The sequence below is a fragment of the Chiroxiphia lanceolata genome, chromosome 3 (assembly GCF_009829145.1).
Source record: "Chiroxiphia lanceolata isolate bChiLan1 chromosome 3, bChiLan1.pri, whole genome shotgun sequence".
In the NCBI taxonomy this organism is placed as follows: Eukaryota; Metazoa; Chordata; class Aves; order Passeriformes; family Pipridae; genus Chiroxiphia; species Chiroxiphia lanceolata.
Genome location: NC_045639.1, coordinates 33,729,671 through 33,751,610, shown reverse-complemented (window position 1 = coordinate 33,751,610; position 21,940 = coordinate 33,729,671). Strand labels below are relative to the sequence as shown.

Genomic DNA, 21,940 nt, shown 5'->3' with positions numbered 1-21,940 from the left:
TTTAGGTTTTCACTTGAACAAAGGCAAATTTAAATCTGAATGCTTTCTAGTTGTTCAGACTGAATATGCATCGCTCAATTAATTCCATGCCTTTCATTTGTAATACCTTTGCATTTACAATCAAATAGGTATAGATTTATATATCTCTTAGCCAAGTACACAGAAATTAGTTGACCCAAATACTATGCACTGCTAGAAGGGAGGAAATACGTTAGAAATTTTGGCTTTTTCTGGTAAATGTTTACTAAAATTGCAACACATCATTCCCAAATGTAGCCACACTTGAAATAACCAGCCCAAGGTCTCACAGCAGACAAGAGACAATCACAGAATATGCTGAGTTGGAAGAGACCTACAAGGATTATCAGGTCCAACTTGTGGTCCTGCACAGGACTATTCCCATGAGTCACACCACTGTCCAAATACTTCTTGAACTCTGTCAGGCTTGGTGCTGTGACCATTTCCCTGGGGAGTCTGTTCCCTGGGGAGTCTGCACCCTCTGGGTGTAGAACCTTTTCCTAATATTCAACCTAAAGCTCCCCTGACACATCTTCAGGCCATTCCCTCGGGTCCTGTCACTGGTCACCACAAAGAAGAGATCAGTGTCTGCCCCTCTTCTTCCCCTCACAAGGAAGTTGCAGACTGCAGTGAGGTCTCCCCTCAGTCTCCTCCAGGCTGAACAGACCAAGTGACCTCAGCCGCTTCCCACACAGCTTCCCCTCAAGGCCCTTCACCATCTTCGCTGCCCCCCTTTGGACGCTCTCTAAGAGCTTAATATCTTTCTTACACTGTGGTGCCCAAAGCTGCACCACAATATTCAAGGTGAGGCTGCACCAGTGCAGAGCAGAGTGGGACAATCCCCTCCCCTGACCGGCTGGAGATGCTTTGCCTGATGCCCCCCAGGACACAGTTGACCCTCCTGGCTGCCAGGGCACTGCTGACTCATATTCAACTTGCCATCAAACAGGACATTCAGTCCCTTTCCAGAGCACTGCTTTCCAGCATCTCATTCCTCAGTCTCTATTTACATCCAGGGTTGCCCCAACCCAGGTGGAGAATTCGGCACTTTGCCTTCTTGAACTTCATATGGTTGGTGATTGCTCAGCACTCTAGTTTGTCGAGGTTTCTCTGCAGGGCCTCCCTGCCTTTCAGGGAGTCAACAGCTCCTCCAAGTTTTGTGTCATCTGCAAGCTTGCTTAGTATCCCCTCCAGTCCTGCATCCAAGTAATTTATGAAACGCAGTCAGGACTGAGCTCAGCAGGCTGTAAGCAGTGATGTCTTACACTAGTGCTAAACCCCACATAATATAAGAATCAGTGTATAAATGGGGTGCATCATCAAGTCACTGTTTAATGACAAACAAAATACCAAGAGCCTGTTCCTGCAGCAAACCAAAGACACAAGCCTTCACTTTGTTCTTGAATCAGTGTGAATGAAAATGCTAGGATCCTAGCAACAAAGACTGTGCATTCACAAAGAGAAAACTCGGGATTATCAAAGGAGCAAACAACTGTTACATCATACCAAACGCCAGAGGATGTCACTACCTGGCTTTGCCCAGCCCCGTCCCACAGGTAACAAAGAAATCTGATGGTCACAACCCATCTTCCCCAAATCCCACTTGGACCTGCCACCTTGGCCCAGCCATCTCAGACGCTCTTTGTTAGAAACAGCCTGTTTTAAAGATAAAAATCTCTGTAATATGGTGCCAGGGCCATCTTGTGCTAGAGGATTTCCTACTTATTTTTTACTTTAAAAAGAGTGAATTTTTTATTCTAATTTATATTACAGAGACCACACTGTTCACTTTGATACTTAAATCCATTACCTGTAGGAAGTAAAGGCAGTCCTCTGAGTATTACACTCACTAGCTGTCAGATTAGCAAAAAATTCTACTTCGCACCTGATCAGCTGTCAGAGATGCAGTTTTGGTCCTCACCTCAGGGACACCAGAGATTCACAGTGCCTGATGCTTTTTTAAATGCTGCTGGTGGTTACAGTGCTTCTCAAATGCTGGGCACAGCAAGAAAAACGTTCCCAAAATTGCAACTCTTCACAGCTGGTAAAAACAATTAAAATGTGTTGTTTAGAAAAAATGTAGTACAAATTTTTAGGAAACTATTAACACTGGAGTAAATTGTCTAATAGTTCAGTGCTGCCAAAAGAGCTAGAGAAGAAAAAAAAATCCTGAAGATCAAAACCCTGCAGTACTCAGTCAGACATAAAAGTAGAAGCAGATTATTTAGCAAGGTTGCGGTAAAAAAAACTATAATGAGTGTTTCAAGTACTTTGATGATAAAAAGAAAAGAACCAGAAAATCTCCCTCTTCCTTCTAAGACAGTACATGGTATTCAGAATTTGGCTGCATAATGATCTCAAAATGTCAGTCAAGAAAGAAATACATCTGAAAATTAATTAGTGGCTGAAATATTGCACATTAGCTGGTATTCCCCAAACATCCCTCACACACTATGACCATGATTCTCGGGACATGCTGCTACTCAGAGGGAAAAATCAACATGATGCATTAATCTTATGAGCATTGGCTTATTAGTGGTAAAACCCCATATTTCTTGCTCACTTCAGAAATGCTTCTGATACTGGCAGGAGCTTTTGGGCAGTAAAAATGTCTGATTTTGGCATCAAAGATATGAGGTGACTACTCTCTAGAGGCATCCAGTCATCACTTTTTCTCACTGGTTAGACTGGTTAGACTGACTGATGAACCTGGTTAGACTGACTGATGAACCTATTGGCATGTGATGGGTTGTCTTCTTTTGGGGACTGATAATCTCTAAATAGGAGACTTAAAATTATTTACTTCCAGAGCTGCCTTTTCTAATGTGCTCAATTTTGCTTCAGAGCCTAAAAAGCCAGAGCAAGACCCAAAAGGTATGAAGAGTGCAGATACTACTAACACATCAGAAAAAGCATCAGAACAAGGTAAGGGTTGGGGATCTCAGTGCTCTTCTACAGTATCCATCCCAGCCTAATCTGCCTGCAGATGCTTACAGGAGGCAGTTTCACACTGATTAGGTGTACAGCTTTACCTTGCACATCCAACCTCCTCTCTATAGTCCCTTTCCCACCAAATCAATCCCATTATGTGACTATCAATCCCATTATGTGACTACCTGCACTGGTGCTTGAAAGACATTTGCTAATTCAGAGAAGAGGGTACCCTCAGATTTTAATTTCTGCCTGTGCTTTGGGCAAGTTCAGGTGTTGTGAACTTCAAAAGCTTGCATTATGGCTCTTTGCAATCTCCTATGCAGGGCACATGCCCTGTAAACCCTTCAAAGATACTGTGAGAGAGATGGGCATCCTGCCCACAGGAGCACTGGGAACAGCTAGCCCTCGAGAGCCCTCCTCTTGTGCTAAAGGATCCCTCACAAACCCAGCCAACACGCACCAAGGCAACAGCTTTTCTCTGCTCTTACTATGCTGCTTCCTCGGGGTTTTCTGCTAATACTGTTAGTTCCCAACTTCCTTGCTCCTCACAGACTGGGGTATAAAGCTGGCCGATGTGCCTGTTCCCAGCTCCAGCAGCATCAGATCACAGGGGAAGACTCACTGTGCCCTCTGTCTTCTTTCTTTTAGCACAGCTTCATGGAGCGCAGCACTGTTCAGCCCAAAAAGAGCCATTCATACTGATTTTTTTCAGCTGAGTTGTTTTGTTTTTCTTCTGAGCCCTCTTTCAGCATTATCCCATTAAAACTGTCTGAGATCTGAGTTTTTCACTGCCTAGCATTAGGTGGTAATTAATCCACCAGACAGTTTCACAACGATGCCTTCCAAAAGGAGAACATCCAGAAATAGCAATAAAATACAAGCTTGTGTTGTGCAGCAGCGAAAAAAGTGCACACCATTCCTTTTCAGTGTAGACTGTGTGTTAGGCCATCCCCAGGGCTATGGGCAGGAAGGAGAGAAACAAGACTGAGGTTAACATGGAATATATTTTAGGGTAAGCTTTTGTAGACAGATGGAGAAGATAACAGTAAAAGATCTTTTTTGAGACAATGACTTGAAAGAACCCAAGTATGTTGACAATTTTTTTGTAAGGATACTTAGGGTGCAAGTTTTGCAACTAGAATGGTCCTTGTTCTCACAATAGCTGATATATTTTAAAAATAGTAGCAACTGTGAGATGAGTCAAACTTAGATGAGATTGGTACCTCCCAGGTGGTGCTCTCTCCCACTCCCCTCAGCCAAAGTCCTAACACTCCCTCTTTGCTCAGACCCACTCTCCAAATCACCATTACCTGAAAGTTTTCTATCTACCAAAAATATTTCAATGCTAGACTGCATATTTTATTCTGGCCTATGACTCAGATTGGCCATCTTTTACTACCAGATGCCATTTGATTTTCATTTATATGCACTAAGTACTTAATTACACTGAGAAAAGATAATAGCAAAACAGAAACTGCAACTGGTTGATTGAACCATTTCATAGGTCTGAGATGTCTCTGCGGTTGATAACTGTCCCTGGCCAAAGCAGAAAAGTGTAGAGGGAACATTAAGACTGCAACAGGCTGTTGTCAGCACCCTCTGAGAGAAGGGTAGGAGTGTCACACAGGCACCTGTACCATGAAGCACCACACAGCAATGAAGGCACTAATGGCTCCACAGTTGAGGATGCTTGTAGGCAGCCTGAGGAGAATGCCATTTTCTGGGTTGCTTTTAAACCATGAGTGCTATTGATGATGCTTCCATGCATGACAGACATCCAGCTACAGTGACCATGTCAATGTTCTCACAGGGGATGCAATCCACAAAGAGTATCAGACGTCTCCAGGGCCAACACCAGCCACACAAATGGCCACCACAACCCCAACACCAACGACCACAACGACAGATCCTTCCACCACAGTGCCAGAGCCAACCACAACACCTGCAACAACCAGAACTACAGCAGCTGCAGCCAAGACTAGACCTGGACTGCATAGGGTCAGAGATATGGGTCAGTGGTGTGGATGTTTGCATTGCTTTCCTCCCAAATGACAGCTCCCCTAAAATTTAAGGAACAAGACATACAGCTGGATATATGATGATTTAGTGGATCACAAATTCAGTAATTTCAATGTAGCAATATCAGGACTGGAAAAAAATATTTAAGTCCAGCAGATGGGCTGGAGTTAGAGTTGTGCCTTTGAGACACATACAAATTTAGTGCATCTCACATAAATACAAACACGCAGATTTTCTGAGGTGAGAGATCATCCGCAGTAAAATTTATGCCTAGCCTTTATCTTTACTTATAATGTACTGGCAAATAAACTAATTCATGTGGGAGTAAGCTCCCCATCCCCAAATGCTGTGATGATTTTCAGGTATGTGAGGCTTTTCGACAAATAGTTCTTTCATTCACACGTCTAGACTGAGAGCTCGATACATAGGTCAAGACTTGTTTTAGAATTAATTTTGTGATAACTTTCAATAAATGAAAGTTGTAATATATTTTTTGTAACAGCTTTTGAATTTTAAAGATTAAAACACTGTGAAGGAATTCTCATATGATTTTTGCACACCTCATTTTCCTCATTTTCCTTAATCTTTCCTTCCCTGTTTATTATTATTCATTAACATTGTAGGTTTTCCTTTAATAGCTGAAAATTATAATCTCTTATTTTTAGGTTCTAGCAGTGTCCACCCAGCATATGCATCTGTGGTAGCTGCAGCATCAAGTAAGTATGGTGAAGTAAGTATGCCACAAGGCATGCAGCGCAGTGTATTTTAAGGCAGCAATGATTCAATAACCTTTCAAGCCTCAGCAAACTCAATGACTGAATCCAAGTCTGGATTTAAACTGAAAACCAGATGCTTGGTCTGAATGTCAGAGATGCTGATCACCCACAGTTCTCAGGGAGCTTCTCTAGTGAATATCTGCGCATTTCAGCCTTGGCAAAAAGCTGGGTTTCGTAACACTTGAGACAAAGATTGTGCTGTTTGAATCATATTACATTTCCTATTACTTCCTTCTGTCATATCTCTCTAAGGGAGACTTGATTTAGTTGTTAAGTACACAATGCAGAGGGCTGCATAATCATCTAAACTTAAGGCTGAGAGCTCTGAAATGCTGACATACGCTAAACCAATGCTCTTTCAAAAAACTTAGGCTGTGGTTCTGAGCTTGGCATAAATGTGATGTTATTCCTGGCACGCCACTTGTTATTGACAACAGAGCAGCGGCTGCTCAGAGCTCCGCATCTCAATCCAGGAGCCTGCTCCCATTCCAGCCCACAGCCTGCAAAGCAAGTATTTAGAGGTGTTTTCCCATACACTGTGTAATTGCTCAGCTGTGCAGTCAAGTAAAGGAGAATATTTTCAACTGTTTGCAAGTTTCTGAGCATGGGGATATGATTGCTTTCGAGTGAAAAGGGAGCTGGGCCATCATTAGATTTTATGCTCCATAGCCATTTCTGAGTGCTTGCAGCTCAGCTGTGCTCTCGCGTAAAAAACTACAGTCATTTCTGCTGCCAAGTAATTCAGAACCAAGAACGTGGCAGGAAAGGTATCTTTGGGGTAATTCTGGAGGAAAAGCATCACTGAGTCAAATTTAGTTGTGAATGCAGAGTAAGGGTAAGGGTAGGAGGGGTTAATCTTACCAAGACAAATGTACAGGTAGGTATGTGTATGGCAGGATTTACAGAAGTGACAAAAAAATTCAAAGGGGTTTAAATTCAGTGGGAATCTGCATCATTCAGTGCCTAATGTGCCCGTAAACCTAGTTCTGAATGTTGCTTTCTTTTCTATCACCTATTCCCGCAGGCTGAGCACAGAAGAGGCCATTACTGGTTTTACTAGCAATTAGAAAACCTTGTTTGAGATTCCCCAGTCAGGGACAGATGCATGTTGGGAGTAAAGTTTTGGCAATATTGAGATCAGTGGGAAGGTTGTATTTGTCTTTAATAAGACCAATCATTTAGTCAAAAAAATGAAAAAAACCCCCAACAACAACCCCAAAACAAACAAATAAGCACTCCCATTTTCCAAGCCTTTCAGTGGTCATATAATTATAATTTGGACCCATATTTCTTCACTTCTTTACTGAAGTCTAAACATACATTTACTCCCAAAAGATTAAAGTGATCAGACATAGGGACAGCTCTATTGTGAGCTGGAGTGGTGGAGACCTACTTCTGACTTCACCGGCTTCACTTCTAGGACTATGTCCAGCATGCATATCTGGCTTCCTGAATTCTCCTGACCTCTTCTTGATTCTAAAAGAGAAGAGGTGGATAAGCAAAAAAAGATACAGAAAATATAAATACAGTTCTGATGCAATGACCATACACAAAGCAGTTTAGCAGGTGTCTTTGTCTGAGGAGCCCTTAGGACTCGCTGCTATTATTCAGGCCAGAGTTTCTGATGATGCTGTTGATCCTACTCAGAGTTTGGCTTGACCAAACAGAATCAAATGTTCTCGTGTCCATCTTGGCTCACAGGGACTCACAGATCTACCTCTCACTGTGCATTGGTATTTTGCCTGCAAAACACACCTCAAAAGTAAAGAGCCATGAAATAGAGCACAGTCAGAACGAACATGGCTGTGTTAGCTCTGGTGTTACCACTTCTAGCCACTGGTACTGGCAGAAGTTCATAGGGGCAAACAAAAGCAGGACTTGCAGATTAGAGCATTAGAGCAGGGGCAAAACTCCTGCCCTAGTTCTGGCTGTTCTTGTTATTTCCCCTTTATCTTCTGTTTGTTAAAGAAACAGGAAAAATATCAGAGACTCTGCTCAATTGTAGAACCCCTGCTTTAAAGACTTGATGTGGCAAAACTGCTAAATGAAAAACTAGTTTAATTTTCAACCCAGTTTTTGGGATTTACCTGGTGACTGTCCATCAGTTTGTTACAGACTTCTCCTAGTCCTGTCTCAGCCTTCAGCTTGCACAGAGCTCTGCTTAATGAATGCACATTCACATGGCACAGCCTCACTGGCATCTCAGATTCGAACAAAGAAGAAGCTTTTCAGACCATGGAAGTGCAATTCCAACCTTTCCTCCTCTACCATGACTGTGTTTACCCCAGTCAACAAAAGCATGGCAGAAAACAGCTTACCAGTGGTAAAGTGCCTTTGGGTAGTACAGCAAAAGGGAACAGTCTCAAGGCACAGCACAGTCAAAAAGAGCATAGAGAGAAATCCATGTTGCTGACATGGTTGGGTTAACTAATTTAAAAAGTGGTATAAAATACTTGGATACTGAGCCAATCTCTTTCTTACCCCCTTGTACTCTGTTTCTACTGACCTTGTAAAGAGTGTTAGATACACATTTGGGCTCAGTTGTGACAAATGTGAAACAAGGTAAGCTCTGAGGCTCAGAGTTAATTTTCTACCACAACTTTGGCACCTACTGATCTCCTGTGGAAAGCATGCCCTGCACGATCCCATACAACACTGACTACTGCACATGCAGACTTTTCCAAGCCACAGTCTGACCAGGCCTGGTCTTGCTGTGGTCCATCTGAAGCCTTACAAGCCTTACAAGCTTACAGAGTTTAAAAGCCTTGCCAGTTTTGGCAGATGAGCCTGTTATTTCCTTAAATAAGATCTCTTTGGCATCTGGAGTTTACACGGTCTCTCAGGACAGCTCCTAGAAATCCCATCAAAGGGCTTCTAGTGGCCTGGAAGGTTCAAGTTTAGGTCAAAGGCAAGCTATCTGCTGTCACCTAATTTTGCAATATCAAGTTCCCAAGGAGCAGCAATTCCTGTTTTCTGAGACAACCCTTCAAAATGGTCTCATTGATGACATTTTATTGACAAAATAACCTCGTGGGCCCCTGTCCAGTGTTCATAGGAGTCAGTTAGAACATTCCCACTGCTTTCATCCAGCTTTGGAATTAATCTTTCTGGGAAAACTAATGAATAAAGGCTTGTTAAAGGATAAGTTTGTTAACAAGTTTCTTAAGAATAATTAATGAAATGAAAGGCATGATTAAAGACATGGTTTTCATCTGCAAATGCTTTGAGCCTTTAGTATTTTTGAACAATGTGAATTTAATAACCCAACCCAATCACCTTAAAAAAAGCCTTCTGTGTAAAGACATTTCAGACACACGAATTCTCCCATATTATGTTTCATTGTCTCATTATTTACCGTCTGCCTGCTTGCTCTCTGCAGAAAGGGTAGTAAATGGTCTGGGGGGGGGTTGGGTTTGGGGTTAAAACCTTCCACACAACCAGTACAATTGGATGGTTCTGACATAGAAATACATATAGATAACCAGTGTGGATGAGAAAGAAAGTTATAAGGGAAAGTAAACCACAGAAGTAACTTCAAATCTTTTAAATGCAGACCAGAGACCCGTATAAGTAATAATCATAACTGAAGGGAACCTTAATTAGGCTAATCTGTATGACAAACAGAGCAAAGCAATCTTTTATTTAAGCAGGCTCAAATGATACAGTTAACATCTGAGAAAGTCTATTGATGAAGCATTAACTCTGACAGCTAAAAAAATGAGACTCGGTGAAAAAGCCAGGTAGCAGTATCCTGAACCAAACATGGTATAAACCACAATTTTCCATTTTACTGTCTACTTAGGACAGGTTCAGGCTGCACAAGGAAGAGGACAGAATACAGGTATGTCGGAGATTTGTATTGCTAGAATACTAGAAAATGTTGGTTTTAAGTTCCATGTGCTAACCAGTACAATATTTTCAAAGCATTCAAGGGCACTTCCACCTCTACAAGTAACAGGAATATCGTACGACACAATACAGGTAAAGGTATTACAGTCTTCCTCTATTTTCTCCCTGTAGATAGTTCCACAACTCACATCTACTGAGTCAAGCAGTAGTGCACTGTTTTTCCCTCCTAACCATATTCATAGCAGGATGTAGTGACTGCCTATATTACACTGGTCATTGCATGACACTAGTGTAACCTGTAGGGAAAAAAGTAAATTGAATTAATAAAACTTAGAATTGTTCTCAACATAGTATTCTAAAACTATTTATAGAGGTCTTTTATAATATTTGCTGTTGCAAAATAAGGGAGGAACTTCATGCCTGTGTAAGTTTGTGGGATGAAGGCCTGACCCTGAGAGACTTGTTTTCAGGCCCTAAACATGATCAGCATCCCAGGACCCACTACCACTTGTTCCAGTGCACCAGCTAATACCTGCACTGTGCACCTACTAACATTGAAACTTTACTGCTTTTGCCAACCTCTTTCAGCTTTTAAGTTCTTTTTTTTTTTTTTAGATTCATAGTTTCCATCTTCCTTTTCATTTGGTTTGAAAATGTGCAGAAAGACAGTTTGGGATCACTGCATCCCTTGTGATCATGCTTCTCTCTCCTTGCCCACTGGCATCTAACTTCTCACCTCTTTGTGGGATCACCCAGGTATTCAGCGCCAGGAGCCTGTTGCCACCTTCCAGAGGGCTGCCGGCTCTCCAGCCCACTTAGGTAAGCAAAACTGCTAGCAGCAGATTTTCCACTCTCTTTCATAGTTTTAGCAACCCCAAATTAGCCCTTGTACTGCAGATTGTTTTCCTGTATCCTGGAGGAGGACCAGGGCAAGACTCATGCACTGAAAGCCAACTAGCAGCTTCCTGAATGCAAAAGGCAAAGGAAAGCTCTGATGAGCTGTTCTTCCAGGCTGTGGGAATCAACATCTACGAAGTGTTTGCAATTTTCCCTATTTGTTAGTCAAAACAAGAAACAAAAGAAACAAAGAAACAAAGAAGAAACAAAAAACCAGCTCTGTGCAGCCTATCAGGTCTTCAATAGAGCTAAATCTGCTGTTCCTGTGGTTCCCAAGAACTGTTCTTGTCCTAGTCAGCTGCAAGGGCATTCATCTGCCTGTAACTCAGAGCAAAACATCACTTTTTGAGACAGTTTTTCAGCAGGCTCCGAAACCAAAGAAATTTGGGGGATCCCAGGAATGTGTACACTAATTGTGAAGATAGAGGTTCCTTTTAATACTGAATGTAGAAACATTACCTGTACTGTTCTTCTTCCCTGGCCACGCAACTGATCCTTCACCAGCAAGCAGCCTTGTCAGCAAGTGGCCAAGGCAAGTGCTGTACCATGGTAGAACTGACCTCTAGCATGGGCAACCAGACCCACCGAGGAGGGAGAGGCTGCAGCACTTTAAGGTGTCCCTGGGGCTCTGAGGGCTTCGGTGAGAGCTGGGAAGCACAGGAGGAGTATTACAACATTAAAGAGCCAAGTGGTTATTCACATTGAGGCTAGAGGATGCTGTTATGCAGCAGGGCTTTCTGGGTAATACCAGCCAAGTAAGCTTACCCAGCAATCTCCTCATCAAAATGACAATTAGAAGTCGACTTAGTTGCAGCATATTTAAAATGGATACACTTCTCGTCCTAAGATTTACTCTGTTCCCTCACTTTTCTACTCCTTGTTTCATTCCCCTTCTCTTCCTTCTGGTTTCCACCTGTGTTTGTCTTTATCATATTTTTGGCCAGACAGATGTCATAGATATTTCTTTTTTCTTCTAATCTCACATTTTTTGTGCTCCTTCAATTCCATTTGCCCTTGTCAAAATTCAGTACCCGCCTTTAGAGGGAAGACAGGGGGGCACTATTTTCCTGGGCTGAATAGCAGAGTAAATATGTTGCCTGTAAACACATCAGTCATGGCAATGCACTAATTATGTGACACCATACAAAGGGTGGAGATAGTCTGGGGCAGCAGACCTGCCTTTCTGGCAGGGCCAAAATGGAAAAAGCCCTAACATCTGGACCAAAGGATGTGCTGGCTAATTCTCAGGCTAACCAAAAAAACAGGAGAATAGTGCTGAGCCTTATTTAAATCAGCGTTTGACCCCACCTAATCATTTGAGGCACCTTACAGTCCCCCCAAAGTGAGTACAAAGCACAAATTTCCCACCATCAATTATTCTGTTTTCTTCATCAGAGAATAAGCAGGAAAAACTCCACAAACACATACTTGCCATATTCCCAGTGAGTCCTGATCCTTTTTTCAGCCCAGGCTTTGGCAGCTCAGATGTGCTGCTCTCAAGCAGCAAATTTTTCTAACAATCAGAAGGAAATTCCTGAACAAGTCCTTCTTTCTTGGAAAGGCGAGTTGTTCTTGATCCTGCTGAGCATGTGCACACTGCTCTGCAAACAGCAGCGATCGGCTCTGGGTGTTTGGCCATGCTGTCAAGAATCTTCCTCTCATCAGCTCAGGTTAGCAAAAGGGTGTGCTGGGAAATCACCTTCCCTGACATACCAGTTGGTTGTGCAGCTTCTCAATGCATTCTTCAGAAGGTCTCAACTCTTCCAAGCTCTTGACAACACACATTAACTCTCTTGAAATCCCATACTCACTTAGCCCAAAATTGCCTTTTTCAAGGCAATTATACTGAAGAGTTGTGGTGATGGTGTCTTTTTTTTTTTTTTAAAAGACCAGTCTTGGAGTATTTTAAAAATCAGTCCTTTGCTTTTATGGGCATCTTCAAGTGGGGAACAAAAAAGCCTTAGTTAAAAGAATAATCATTTCACTTTCAGATATGCATTTCATTGACAGCTTTCTTTGTTATGTGCCTAGGACTACATGCAAGAAATAGCACTTTTCCCTGGATTAACAGGTCACCCAGAAAGCTGCATATTCTCTATATTTGCAGCCAACCACTACAAATCCTTGGCACTTATCTTGTGTTTTTCTTCATTAAGAAAGTAAACCACCACAGAAAGTTCTAAATGGGTGAACTGAGAAGACTGGTCGAAGAAGCAATAGACAGCTCTTATCGACAGGGATTTGGACAGACTAGAGCATCTGTCTGAGTTGAAGCAGTTCTTAAGAGTGAATCTAGAAAAACTTCAGCATTGCACCTACTGACAAAAACCAGTCTTTTTTCTTTTCCAGCATCTGCCTGTCTTTCTGAAAAGCATCTGTCTGTCTTTTTTTAGTTTAAACAGTCAGAGATGTTAAAGGAGCCTGTGTTCTGAGGATACTATCTGTCAGTGAGGTGACAGCAGAAAGAAACCTGTGACACATGGGATGCGCACATTCTATTGCTCTGATCTTTCAACTCACATCCCTACGTACAAAGAAGAGAAAAGATGGGCAGATCTATATGCAGCTCCACAATGAAAAATGACAGGGTTCCTCCTACCCTAAGCGAGACCACACATCTTATTCATTCCTCTGTCTCATGCAACAAGTCTCCCTCCCAAAGAGAAGCTGATAGCTCCTAAGGGCAAGATCAGTGCTTTCACTAGGCTGGAGGACACTGGCAAGCCCATGCATTACTTTTTCCAAACCTACATTGTAGTTCACCCCCACTGGCTCTAGTCAAGAGCGCTCCAGCTCTGCGCAGCTTATCAGGTGTTCGATAGAGTTAATCTTCTGTTCCTGTGATTCTCAGGAACTGTTCTGGTCCTAGTCAGCTGCAAGGGAATTCATCTGGTGATTACCCATCACTTTTTGAGATGCAGCAAGCTTCAGAAACAAAGATATTTTGGGGTTTATTTATAAAAGCAGCAATTTTGATGAAGTTATCCATGCCTGACAAGTGGCAAGCAATATTTAGGCAACTTCTTTGTGTTTGGATGAGCTGTGGGGATACAGAAATCTGTAGGTGAGAAGTATTTGCAGATTTTCAGTGCAAAACAACCTAAACCAAACAAAAGTATATTGAAGTCAGTATATGTGCCTCAGTATCAACGTAATTTAGAGGAACAAGACCAAAACAGATCTAAAGAGGTGTATTTAAAATCCTAAAAAAGATTAGAGCTCTGGAGGGAGTGATACAAGACTCCTAAATATGGATTGAAATGTGTGCATAAAGGTTTCCAGGTTTACTGATTTCCTCAGTTCCTAAGTTTTTAATGTAAGTCATTGTATGAACCGACATTTCTAAATTAAGTCAGAACTCTGTAACCTCTAGTAATTCCATTATTTTCAGTCATAGTTTTTCTTCTCTTTCATGTGTAAAAGCAATGGAAACAGACTCATGGAAACCTGGATTAAGCCTTTTTGACACAGGAAAATATTTTAAACATCCAGTAACTAGTCAGGGAATAAGTGGTTTCCATCACACATGGGAAAAGCTAAATCTATTTATTCATCAGGCCCGTGACACTAGTGATAACAATCTCATTTTATGAAGCAATTACAGCATGTAAAATTATAAAGAAGATATGTCATTTACATCTTAGTAAATTATTCTGTGCTTGCATCAGTCTCAAGTTCCTGCCTAAAGCAGGAGCACAACAGATGAGTTCTGGAAAGAGCTGGCAGCTACACTACAGGAAAAGAGTTCTAGCTACTGAAATCCATTTGTAAATGACAAAGTATTTTGGGAATGTCACAGCTGGGATCACAGTTTAGACCTGCAATCAGATTATTCTGATGTCAATGTACTTAGGGAAGACATTCAGATAAGAAAAGGAGGATTTAAGTCAAATGCAAAGAATAATGAGCATCATTGACATTTTCTGACATTTTATCCTTAAAAACTGGCAATCTGGAGGTGATAATATTTTAATAAATACTGGTGAGGGGAAAAAAGCCCTACATTTGTAGCAGGCTCTAGTAGCCACAAGACCAAGACTTGTGCAACCCTTGATCAAGAGCATTATGAACTGCAGGTTCTATATGTTCAACATTTAAGGGCTCCCTTTGCTCAGAAACACTAAAAGCAGACTACGCAAGATACAGGCCAATTCATGACATGGAACTCTCTCTTACAAGGGGTTTGACCATTCAATATAAGAAATCTTTTCCATCACAGTTTTCTTGCTGTAGAGGGCTGTGCTGGTGGCCCTTGTAAAGGCCATTCCTTTGAACACTCTGCTTACTTCAAAGCTGAGGCATGACTAATCCTTGCACTGGCTGTGATGAACAGCATAACCCATATGCATTACCTTGTGAATCCAGGGTCAGCAGCCATAGCTGTTGAGGCAAAATTTGCATCATCCCAAACACAAACAGATTGCCCTTCTCCAGCTGCCTGAGCCAAAGACAGGAAGCATTTCTATTCTCTGTAGCTTAAGCCATTAGTGTGCTTATTTGGGAAAAGCTACAGCTCTAGGGCTGGAGTGCAGAGCGACATTTTGAGGCAGAAAATGACAGATTGCATTAAATGCAATGAAAGGTTGGGCATGGGGGAAGGGATGTTGTATTCATAGTTTCTCAGCAACTGAAGTGCCAGCATAGACTAGTGTGATAAAGTCTGATGAATTCAGATTGTCACTTCAAAGGAATTGTTTCTGGCGTGGATGTAGACACTGTTGTCTTACTCAAGTGAATGGGAAGTTTAATCAATGTGGACAGCTGTGACAATCGGTGAAGGGAACTTTAATTAGCATGGCATAGACTGCCCATGCAGCAAGTTAAAATTCCCATGGAAATACCAACGTTAAATTGGACTGGTAGAGCAGGGAGGCCCATAGAGACTGACCACCTCCCCAGTTAGTTGGGGAAGAGCATTTGGTGGGTGACCTTATTGTTCCACTAAGCACAAATCAGCCAGCTGACCCACAACCTTCAAGAACTGATAATTGTACTGGCAAAGAAAAACAAAAAATGCTGCACTGCCTACACTTGAGTTTTCTATATCAACAAAGCTAATGCCAGGTGTATGCCTGGGAAAGGAATATGGGTTTTATTGGATGCAGATAAATGCATGAGGCAGATAATCTGAAGCTATGATTTAGCTTCCGTATACAATTTAGCTGCTAAAGTGGATGGCATATGTTAATATCTAATTTCACCAGAGTGTTAAATCCACCTACTTCCTGTTCTGCAAATAAGGCAAGGTTGGGGAAGAACTGCACATATGGGGAACCAAGCTGGTACATGTGAGGAATGCAGTGTGCAGGCTGCAGGATGAAGCGTGGCTTTGGTCTGTTACTGAAGAACTATTACATGCCTGTGTAATGAAAGACTGTATTGGAACATACACAGTCAGGAAGGCAAGCTGATGACTCTTTCAGGTTTTAAAGAAAAAAAACAATAATAATTTTCATCTGTGTGGTTGACAAAGAGAGGATGAGTATGGATCCAAGTCAAGTTGCCCTTAACTTCCACATCAGATAAACCCACGATAAGCCTGCACAAAATTTGCCTTGCGCCCTTCCTCCAAAGGCAGATTTGGTCCCTGTCAGCAAGATTTTGAGGCCTGAGAGAGATCAGAAGTGTTTGCTGCCACAAATGTCACTGGATAGAACTGTTTGGTGTCACTCCTGTTCCATATGATTTTTTCTCAGTCAGGAACAAGCACCCAGCCTCAGGTAGTGCTGCCCCAGCACCACCACTCTGCCTCTCCCTGATGATGTTTCCTGCATCCAAATGGGCCTCCCATGGGTAAACATATACTACATGGGAGGCACACTCTCCCCTGTTCCTTGCCTGGGAGCTCATCCCAGGTGTGCAAGAAAAGAGGCTTTCCAGCCCACTTTTGAATGGGTCTAACCTGCTCTGGCACAAGAGGGCCAGCTCCACTAACTGTGGGGGCAAGGCATTTCTGTCACAAGAGCCAGTGTCAGGATGGGTGGAGAGCTCCTATTCCCTGTTCAGTAAGTATCCTCTCCAATGCTTGGGCAGGAGTACAGGGAGGCTGCATGTGGGGCTGCAGGCACCACAGGGCACCACGTTCAAAGCACCAAAAAGCAACACCAGCCCTCAGACGGTCCTAACCTGGCCAGACATAGCCAGGGATATTCTCAAACAAAACACACAAGGCAACCTCTAGCTCTTGCCATAAACAAAGTAGGGCTACTCTTTGTGCCTTTCATCTATTTCATTCACAGGTTACCACAAGGGCTCCTGTACAAGGCCAAGCCCAGGGTTCCAGCTAACTTTGTGGTTCTAGTGACAGGGCAGCAGCAGATGCCTAGGGACAAGCAATGGAGAGGGAAATCACACAGTGCTGCTGTTAACGGGTCCGTATAGTCTCTGCAGCAGAAACTTTCTTCACTGTCAGCTGAATTTAAAACCAAGAACCCAAAGCAACCTGTCCCATACAGATGCTGCAGTGTGCTATAGCCTCTTGGTGGGGGAGCAGGCAGCAGACCAGCTATACACTAGGTCCTGCATACTCAGACTTACTACAGACATGGCCGTGGCCCCTGACACAGAACTATGCACAGCTTTCAGCATGCAGGTAGAACGACTCAAAGAGGTTATATTTGACAATTATGAGGGGTGGATTATTAGACTTAACTGAAATAGAAATAGGAGTGGTGACAGAGGGATGTGGAGCTTGTGTTTCCTCCCATTTTCTTGGCAGTTTTCTGCATTAATATGGCTTGGTCATTAATACCTTCAGCAACCAGCTTAGGTTGTTACGCCTCCCGTCATATTCAGTTGGTGACCTTCCCTGATCTCCCTTGACATACACTGCTCTCATGCTCAGCTTGCTTACGGTTGGCTGCTATGTAGAGACAAACTCTGTGGCACCTAGTAATTTCTCATCTTTTTTCTATATTAAGCTCACATTTTCTAAAGTTACCTTTTTACTATGTCTCCAAAGTCCATAATACTCTCCTTGACTTATTTGGTGATGAAACTTTAAGGAAGTCTTCCTCCTCCTTTTCTTATAAAAATGAATGTGCTGTTTACAAAAATAATAAGCTGTTCTGGTGTTCTTTAGACCAACTCCTTTCTTAGTGAGTGTTCAGTTTGTGGCTTGCCTGATCATTGATGTCTCTTCTGAGGATTAGCCCAGCTAAATCCCCGTAATCTTTTCATGCTGTAGTGAAAAGGAACAGCTCTTTGCCCTTGCTTGGAAGGGAGATACTGCACTGTAGGAGACACTTGCCAGGCATTCAAGTCATGAGTGAAGTTCAGTATTTTCAGACCTTCTGATGCCAGCCTAATAGTGCCCTATGAGTCAGCGCATTTCACAAGGACATAAACACATGTTCCCAAGGCTGCTACCACCCAAATACCTCGCCTTAGTCCTGAGCTAAAATCCACTAGTGGCCCATGAGACTTTTCCATGACCTAACTGTATCACTGACACCATTTACCCTCTCTTTCATGCTTTGTAAAATAACCCAGTCCTCCGGGGGCACTCAAGGAGCTTCCCCAGCTATAACATGGTGGGATGAGTCACTCACTACCTGTGCCTTCCTCTCCAGACAGAAAAGCAACATGCTAAATCTGTTGCTCATCTGCTTCAGACGTTGTGCAGCTCACTGTAAAGCATGGTGAGCCAGCAGGGTGGCAGTGCCAGTTCTTGGGGGCAAACTGCTGGGAAGTCACTGTCCCACACGGTGGGCCATCAGCCTCTGCTCCTGAGGAGCCCTCTACTCCTGAGGAGCCCTCTACTTGCGCATGCTGCTCCCAAGCCCCGGCATTTAGGGGGCTGACTCCCAAAGGGGATTCAAAGTTGGTGTTTGGAGAGAAATGTCTGCTCTTGTTTTACCCTGGGAGTGATGTAGGTGGAAAAAGGTAAGCTCCAAGGAGCTTACCCCCCATTCCCTCCCACATCAATCCTCTGCAGTCACTCTGTTGCCTGCTTCCTTACAGAGCAAGGGCAGCCACTAAGCACACACCGATGGAGCCTTTCGTTTCTCTTTCTAGGCTTCAGCTCAAAGGAAGAATTGAACCCGAAGCCACTGGAGTCCACCTCCCAGGGTAACCAGAGTACGTACTTCAGAATTAATTTCATAATTAAGCCATACCATATTATTAATTACGTATTGCTAGAATGCATTCAAATTAGATAGCAAAGGTAAGTTTTCAAGAAAGTCTATGAAAATCCCAGAACACATTTTTCTCTTGCAGAGAAAGAGCAAGCACTCTCTGCCAACCCCTCTTATACACGTAATCGGTTTTTGCTTCTACAAGAAAGGAAATAACAGCCAAAATTTAGCTCACCTGGGCAGGGAGACAGTAGCTGCTCACTGTTGCCTCTTCCCAGGCAGTATCAGCTCCATGCTCCTGGGGTGCAGAGCTTCTTCCCTCAGGAACTTTGATGGTGGAGGATAGCAATCCAGTGTGTTGCAGCCAGGGTTAGACAAGCAAGCCCTGCTGACCAGAGCAGACTCCCATGGCTATGCTGTGTGCGGGTACCCTTCCCACAGCAGTGGGTGGGAGGAAAGAAAATCACCTAAGAAAGGGACCTGGCACCTGCCACAGCAAGGAGAGAGTGGATGCAGAAGGAGCATCAAGGATCCCTCAAGTCCAGTGAGGAAAATGTAGGCTCCCCTACTCTAAAAAGGAAGTCTTCTATGCCCTCTACAATTAAAGGCAGATTTGCCCATTAACTTATCCTTAGATAAGGACCAGAGTTGAAGAAGAAAGAGAAAGCAAGCTGTGAGTGGAGAGATGGGGTTGTCTGCCGCCTCCTCATGAGAAGCCACCTCGAGGAGAGGGGGCTTCACCCTCCCAGCGTCCTCTCTTGCCCACCCGCTGGCAGCTGAATGCTGACTGGACTCTTTACATTAACTACTGAACCAAATGTCTGTATATTCCCAGGCACTCCTTAAAAGTACTTAAAAAGTACTCTTAAGAGTACTTAAAAGTATTCTTTTCCCTACCAAAGATGTCAAAAACACCTGAAATTGATACAGAAATAAGGCAAAGAAGAAGAAAAGGGGAAGGCTCTGCCCTACAAACCCCATAGCACTGCAGGAAAGCAGAGCTCAGTACAGCGGAGACGCAGGCAAGGACATCTATGTTTATAGCAGTTGAACTGAGATAAGACACACCAGAAGTAAAATCCTCATCCTGCTGATACCTCTAGGATCATAAAAGCTGTAATTCAGATCTTGCCTCCCTGCAAATCAGAATGTGCTCACCTCCCTATGAAGTACCTTTAGCCTGTGCTCTTGCAGTGTCCCAGCACCAAAATACCCTTGCTGTCCAAACCCTCCCCAGAAATTGTCTGTATATAAGTGTATGTAAATCTTTGCATACCCAGACCCTGCTAGCTAACAAACTGCCTACTTTCCACATCTAAACCTCATGGTGTAGCTCCCTTTGAAGGACAAGAAATTCAGGAAAACTTGGCCATTAATTGAGACATTCGTTGTGGGTTCCCGACCTTGCCTCATGATCTGCTGTGAATGGACACAGTTCTCGGTCACGGTCCTGTAATTCAGCATTATTAGAATTAGAAAAAAGAGACAGCTACAGGAGAAAAAAATTGAAGGTAATGAGATGGGAGGAAGTTGCATAAGCCAGTAAGAACAATTGGCGCTTTGTAGCCTTCGGGCTACCAAATGATTAAAACACACTAGTTTGGACAGACTGATTGGTGGGAGGCATCATCACAGGGAAATCAAGAGATAGGGATGACCCAGATGCCAGAAGGGGAAAATGTTAATTAGAGTTAATTTAAGCCAAATTTTTATCGCACTCCTGGTCGCACACCAATGATGAACATTTCTCCACTAACTTTCAGAGACATGAAAGCAGGCTGGCAGTGACGAAGACAGCATTTGTAGAAGCACAGAGATGAGGTTCATCTGTATAATTAAAGGGAAGAGCTTGTTTGGGTGCAGGCATACCTTTTCTAGAACATTGTTTTCAGCCCAGAGAGGCAACACATAACAGCACACTGCTGCTGCTGCTGCACAAACGTAAAAAACCAGTTTCCACTCAGTTTGAGTACACCAGGCAAAGTCATCTTCCCTGATGTGAGCTCCAGTCCAGAATGAAAGTAAGGAACTATTTTCATTCAAAAGTGCAGAGTTGCCAGGATTATTGTCAGTAATCTTGGATTGCAATCGGCTTGAAAAGACCCCATGGCTTCCTTCCCCTGAGGCACATCCCAGTCATCACACATTTTGGGAACCTCCCTGCCTTCTGAGCAGCATTAACACCATATGTGAAGAATTGTTCCTGTTATGTCATGTCCTGTTATATCAATTAAGTCCAGAGAAGTATAACCAAGGAAATTCCTGTAGCTTGTGCTCTGCAGGTGGCCAGACCACAAAATCCAAGGACCATGGCTGGCTTTACAAAATCCCACCACCCCTGGGCTGCAAATAAAGCATGCTGAGCCCCAGCTGTGGCTCTGAGGGCACAGGATACAAGTCAGCTTGCTCTTGCATGGCTGACCTCCCTAGCTGCCAAATCCAGTGCTCCCAGACTGACCCCTGGGAAAAGATTCTTGCCCTTTTGTCACACAGCCAAGCTCAGAGGCTGTTTAGGACAAAATTATGCCAAGAATTGTGTTTACCAGTGAGTAGGACAGACTTGAGCCCCCAGCTGTGATTTGTCCTCGTCAAAGGCTTCTCATAGAGTTTACACAGCAGGACAAATCACTGGATGCAGACATTTTAGGCCTTTGCTCCTCACAAGAAGCACAGCTATCAGAAAGGACTAAAAATATCTTCTGTGTTTCTTTATCTCTCCTCAGACTGCAAGGTTGATTTGTCCTTCTTAATGGATGGAAGCTGGAGCATTGGCAAACGCCGCTTTCAACTTCAGAAGCGGTTCCTTGGTAATGTGGCTCAAGCCCTTGGCATTGGCAGTGCTGGTCCTCTGATGGGCATCATTCAGTATGGGTAAGAATTTCTAGTGCAGCTACTCCCATTGCCACAGGGCATGACTGCACACTCTGGCAGCTGTAGCTCTATGGCTGATGTGTGCTAAAGGTCTCACTCCAGCTCATACTCAGGAACCAGGTAGCACAGATCAGTCCTACAGCTTTTGTGTTGTATGTGAAGCAAAACACTGATACTTGCTCTCATTTCTTCTTTTAGTGATGACCCTTCCACAGAATTTAATTTAAAAACTTATGCCAACTCCAAGGACCTAAGAAATGCCATTGAGAAAATTCAACAGAAAGGGGGACTTTCCAATGTTGGTAGGTGATGGAGCTGCTTACACATCCTCAGCTCAGGAAGAACTTCAGAGCCTGGGCTATAGTGAGCCCATACCTCCTCTTGGGGTACAGAGGCTGTGACCAAACAGTGCTCAGTGCTAGGACAGTGCTGGTGAGAGGGCACTGCTCCCACCATGACCTGCATGTGTTGGTCCAGGGCACTGCAAACCCATTGCAA

General features: G+C 43.3%; 1 protein-coding gene across 4 annotated transcripts in view; it reads left to right on the top strand.

Moving 5' to 3' along the window:
- Nucleotides 1–21,940, top strand: part of VIT (vitrin) — a 54,576-nt gene that overhangs the window by 25,397 nt on the left and 7,239 nt on the right. For 2 of the 4 annotated variants that reach the window (XM_032683115.1, XM_032683114.1), the window contains exons 7-16: nucleotides 2,863–2,943; nucleotides 4,763–4,963; nucleotides 5,637–5,687; nucleotides 9,550–9,588; nucleotides 9,672–9,728; nucleotides 10,353–10,415; nucleotides 13,917–13,964; nucleotides 18,510–18,572; nucleotides 21,295–21,442; nucleotides 21,641–21,744. In XM_032683115.1, the coding sequence (XP_032539006.1) occupies nucleotides 2,863–2,943; nucleotides 4,763–4,963; nucleotides 5,637–5,687; nucleotides 9,550–9,588; nucleotides 9,672–9,728; nucleotides 10,353–10,415; nucleotides 13,917–13,964; nucleotides 18,510–18,572; nucleotides 21,295–21,442; nucleotides 21,641–21,744 (855 nt within the window). The remainder of the gene's footprint in view (nucleotides 1–2,862; nucleotides 2,944–4,762; nucleotides 4,964–5,636; nucleotides 5,688–9,549; nucleotides 9,589–9,671; nucleotides 9,729–10,352; nucleotides 10,416–13,916; nucleotides 13,965–18,509; nucleotides 18,573–21,294; nucleotides 21,443–21,640; nucleotides 21,745–21,940) is intronic. The other 2 variants (XM_032683116.1, XM_032683117.1) reach the window with 2 other exon arrangements.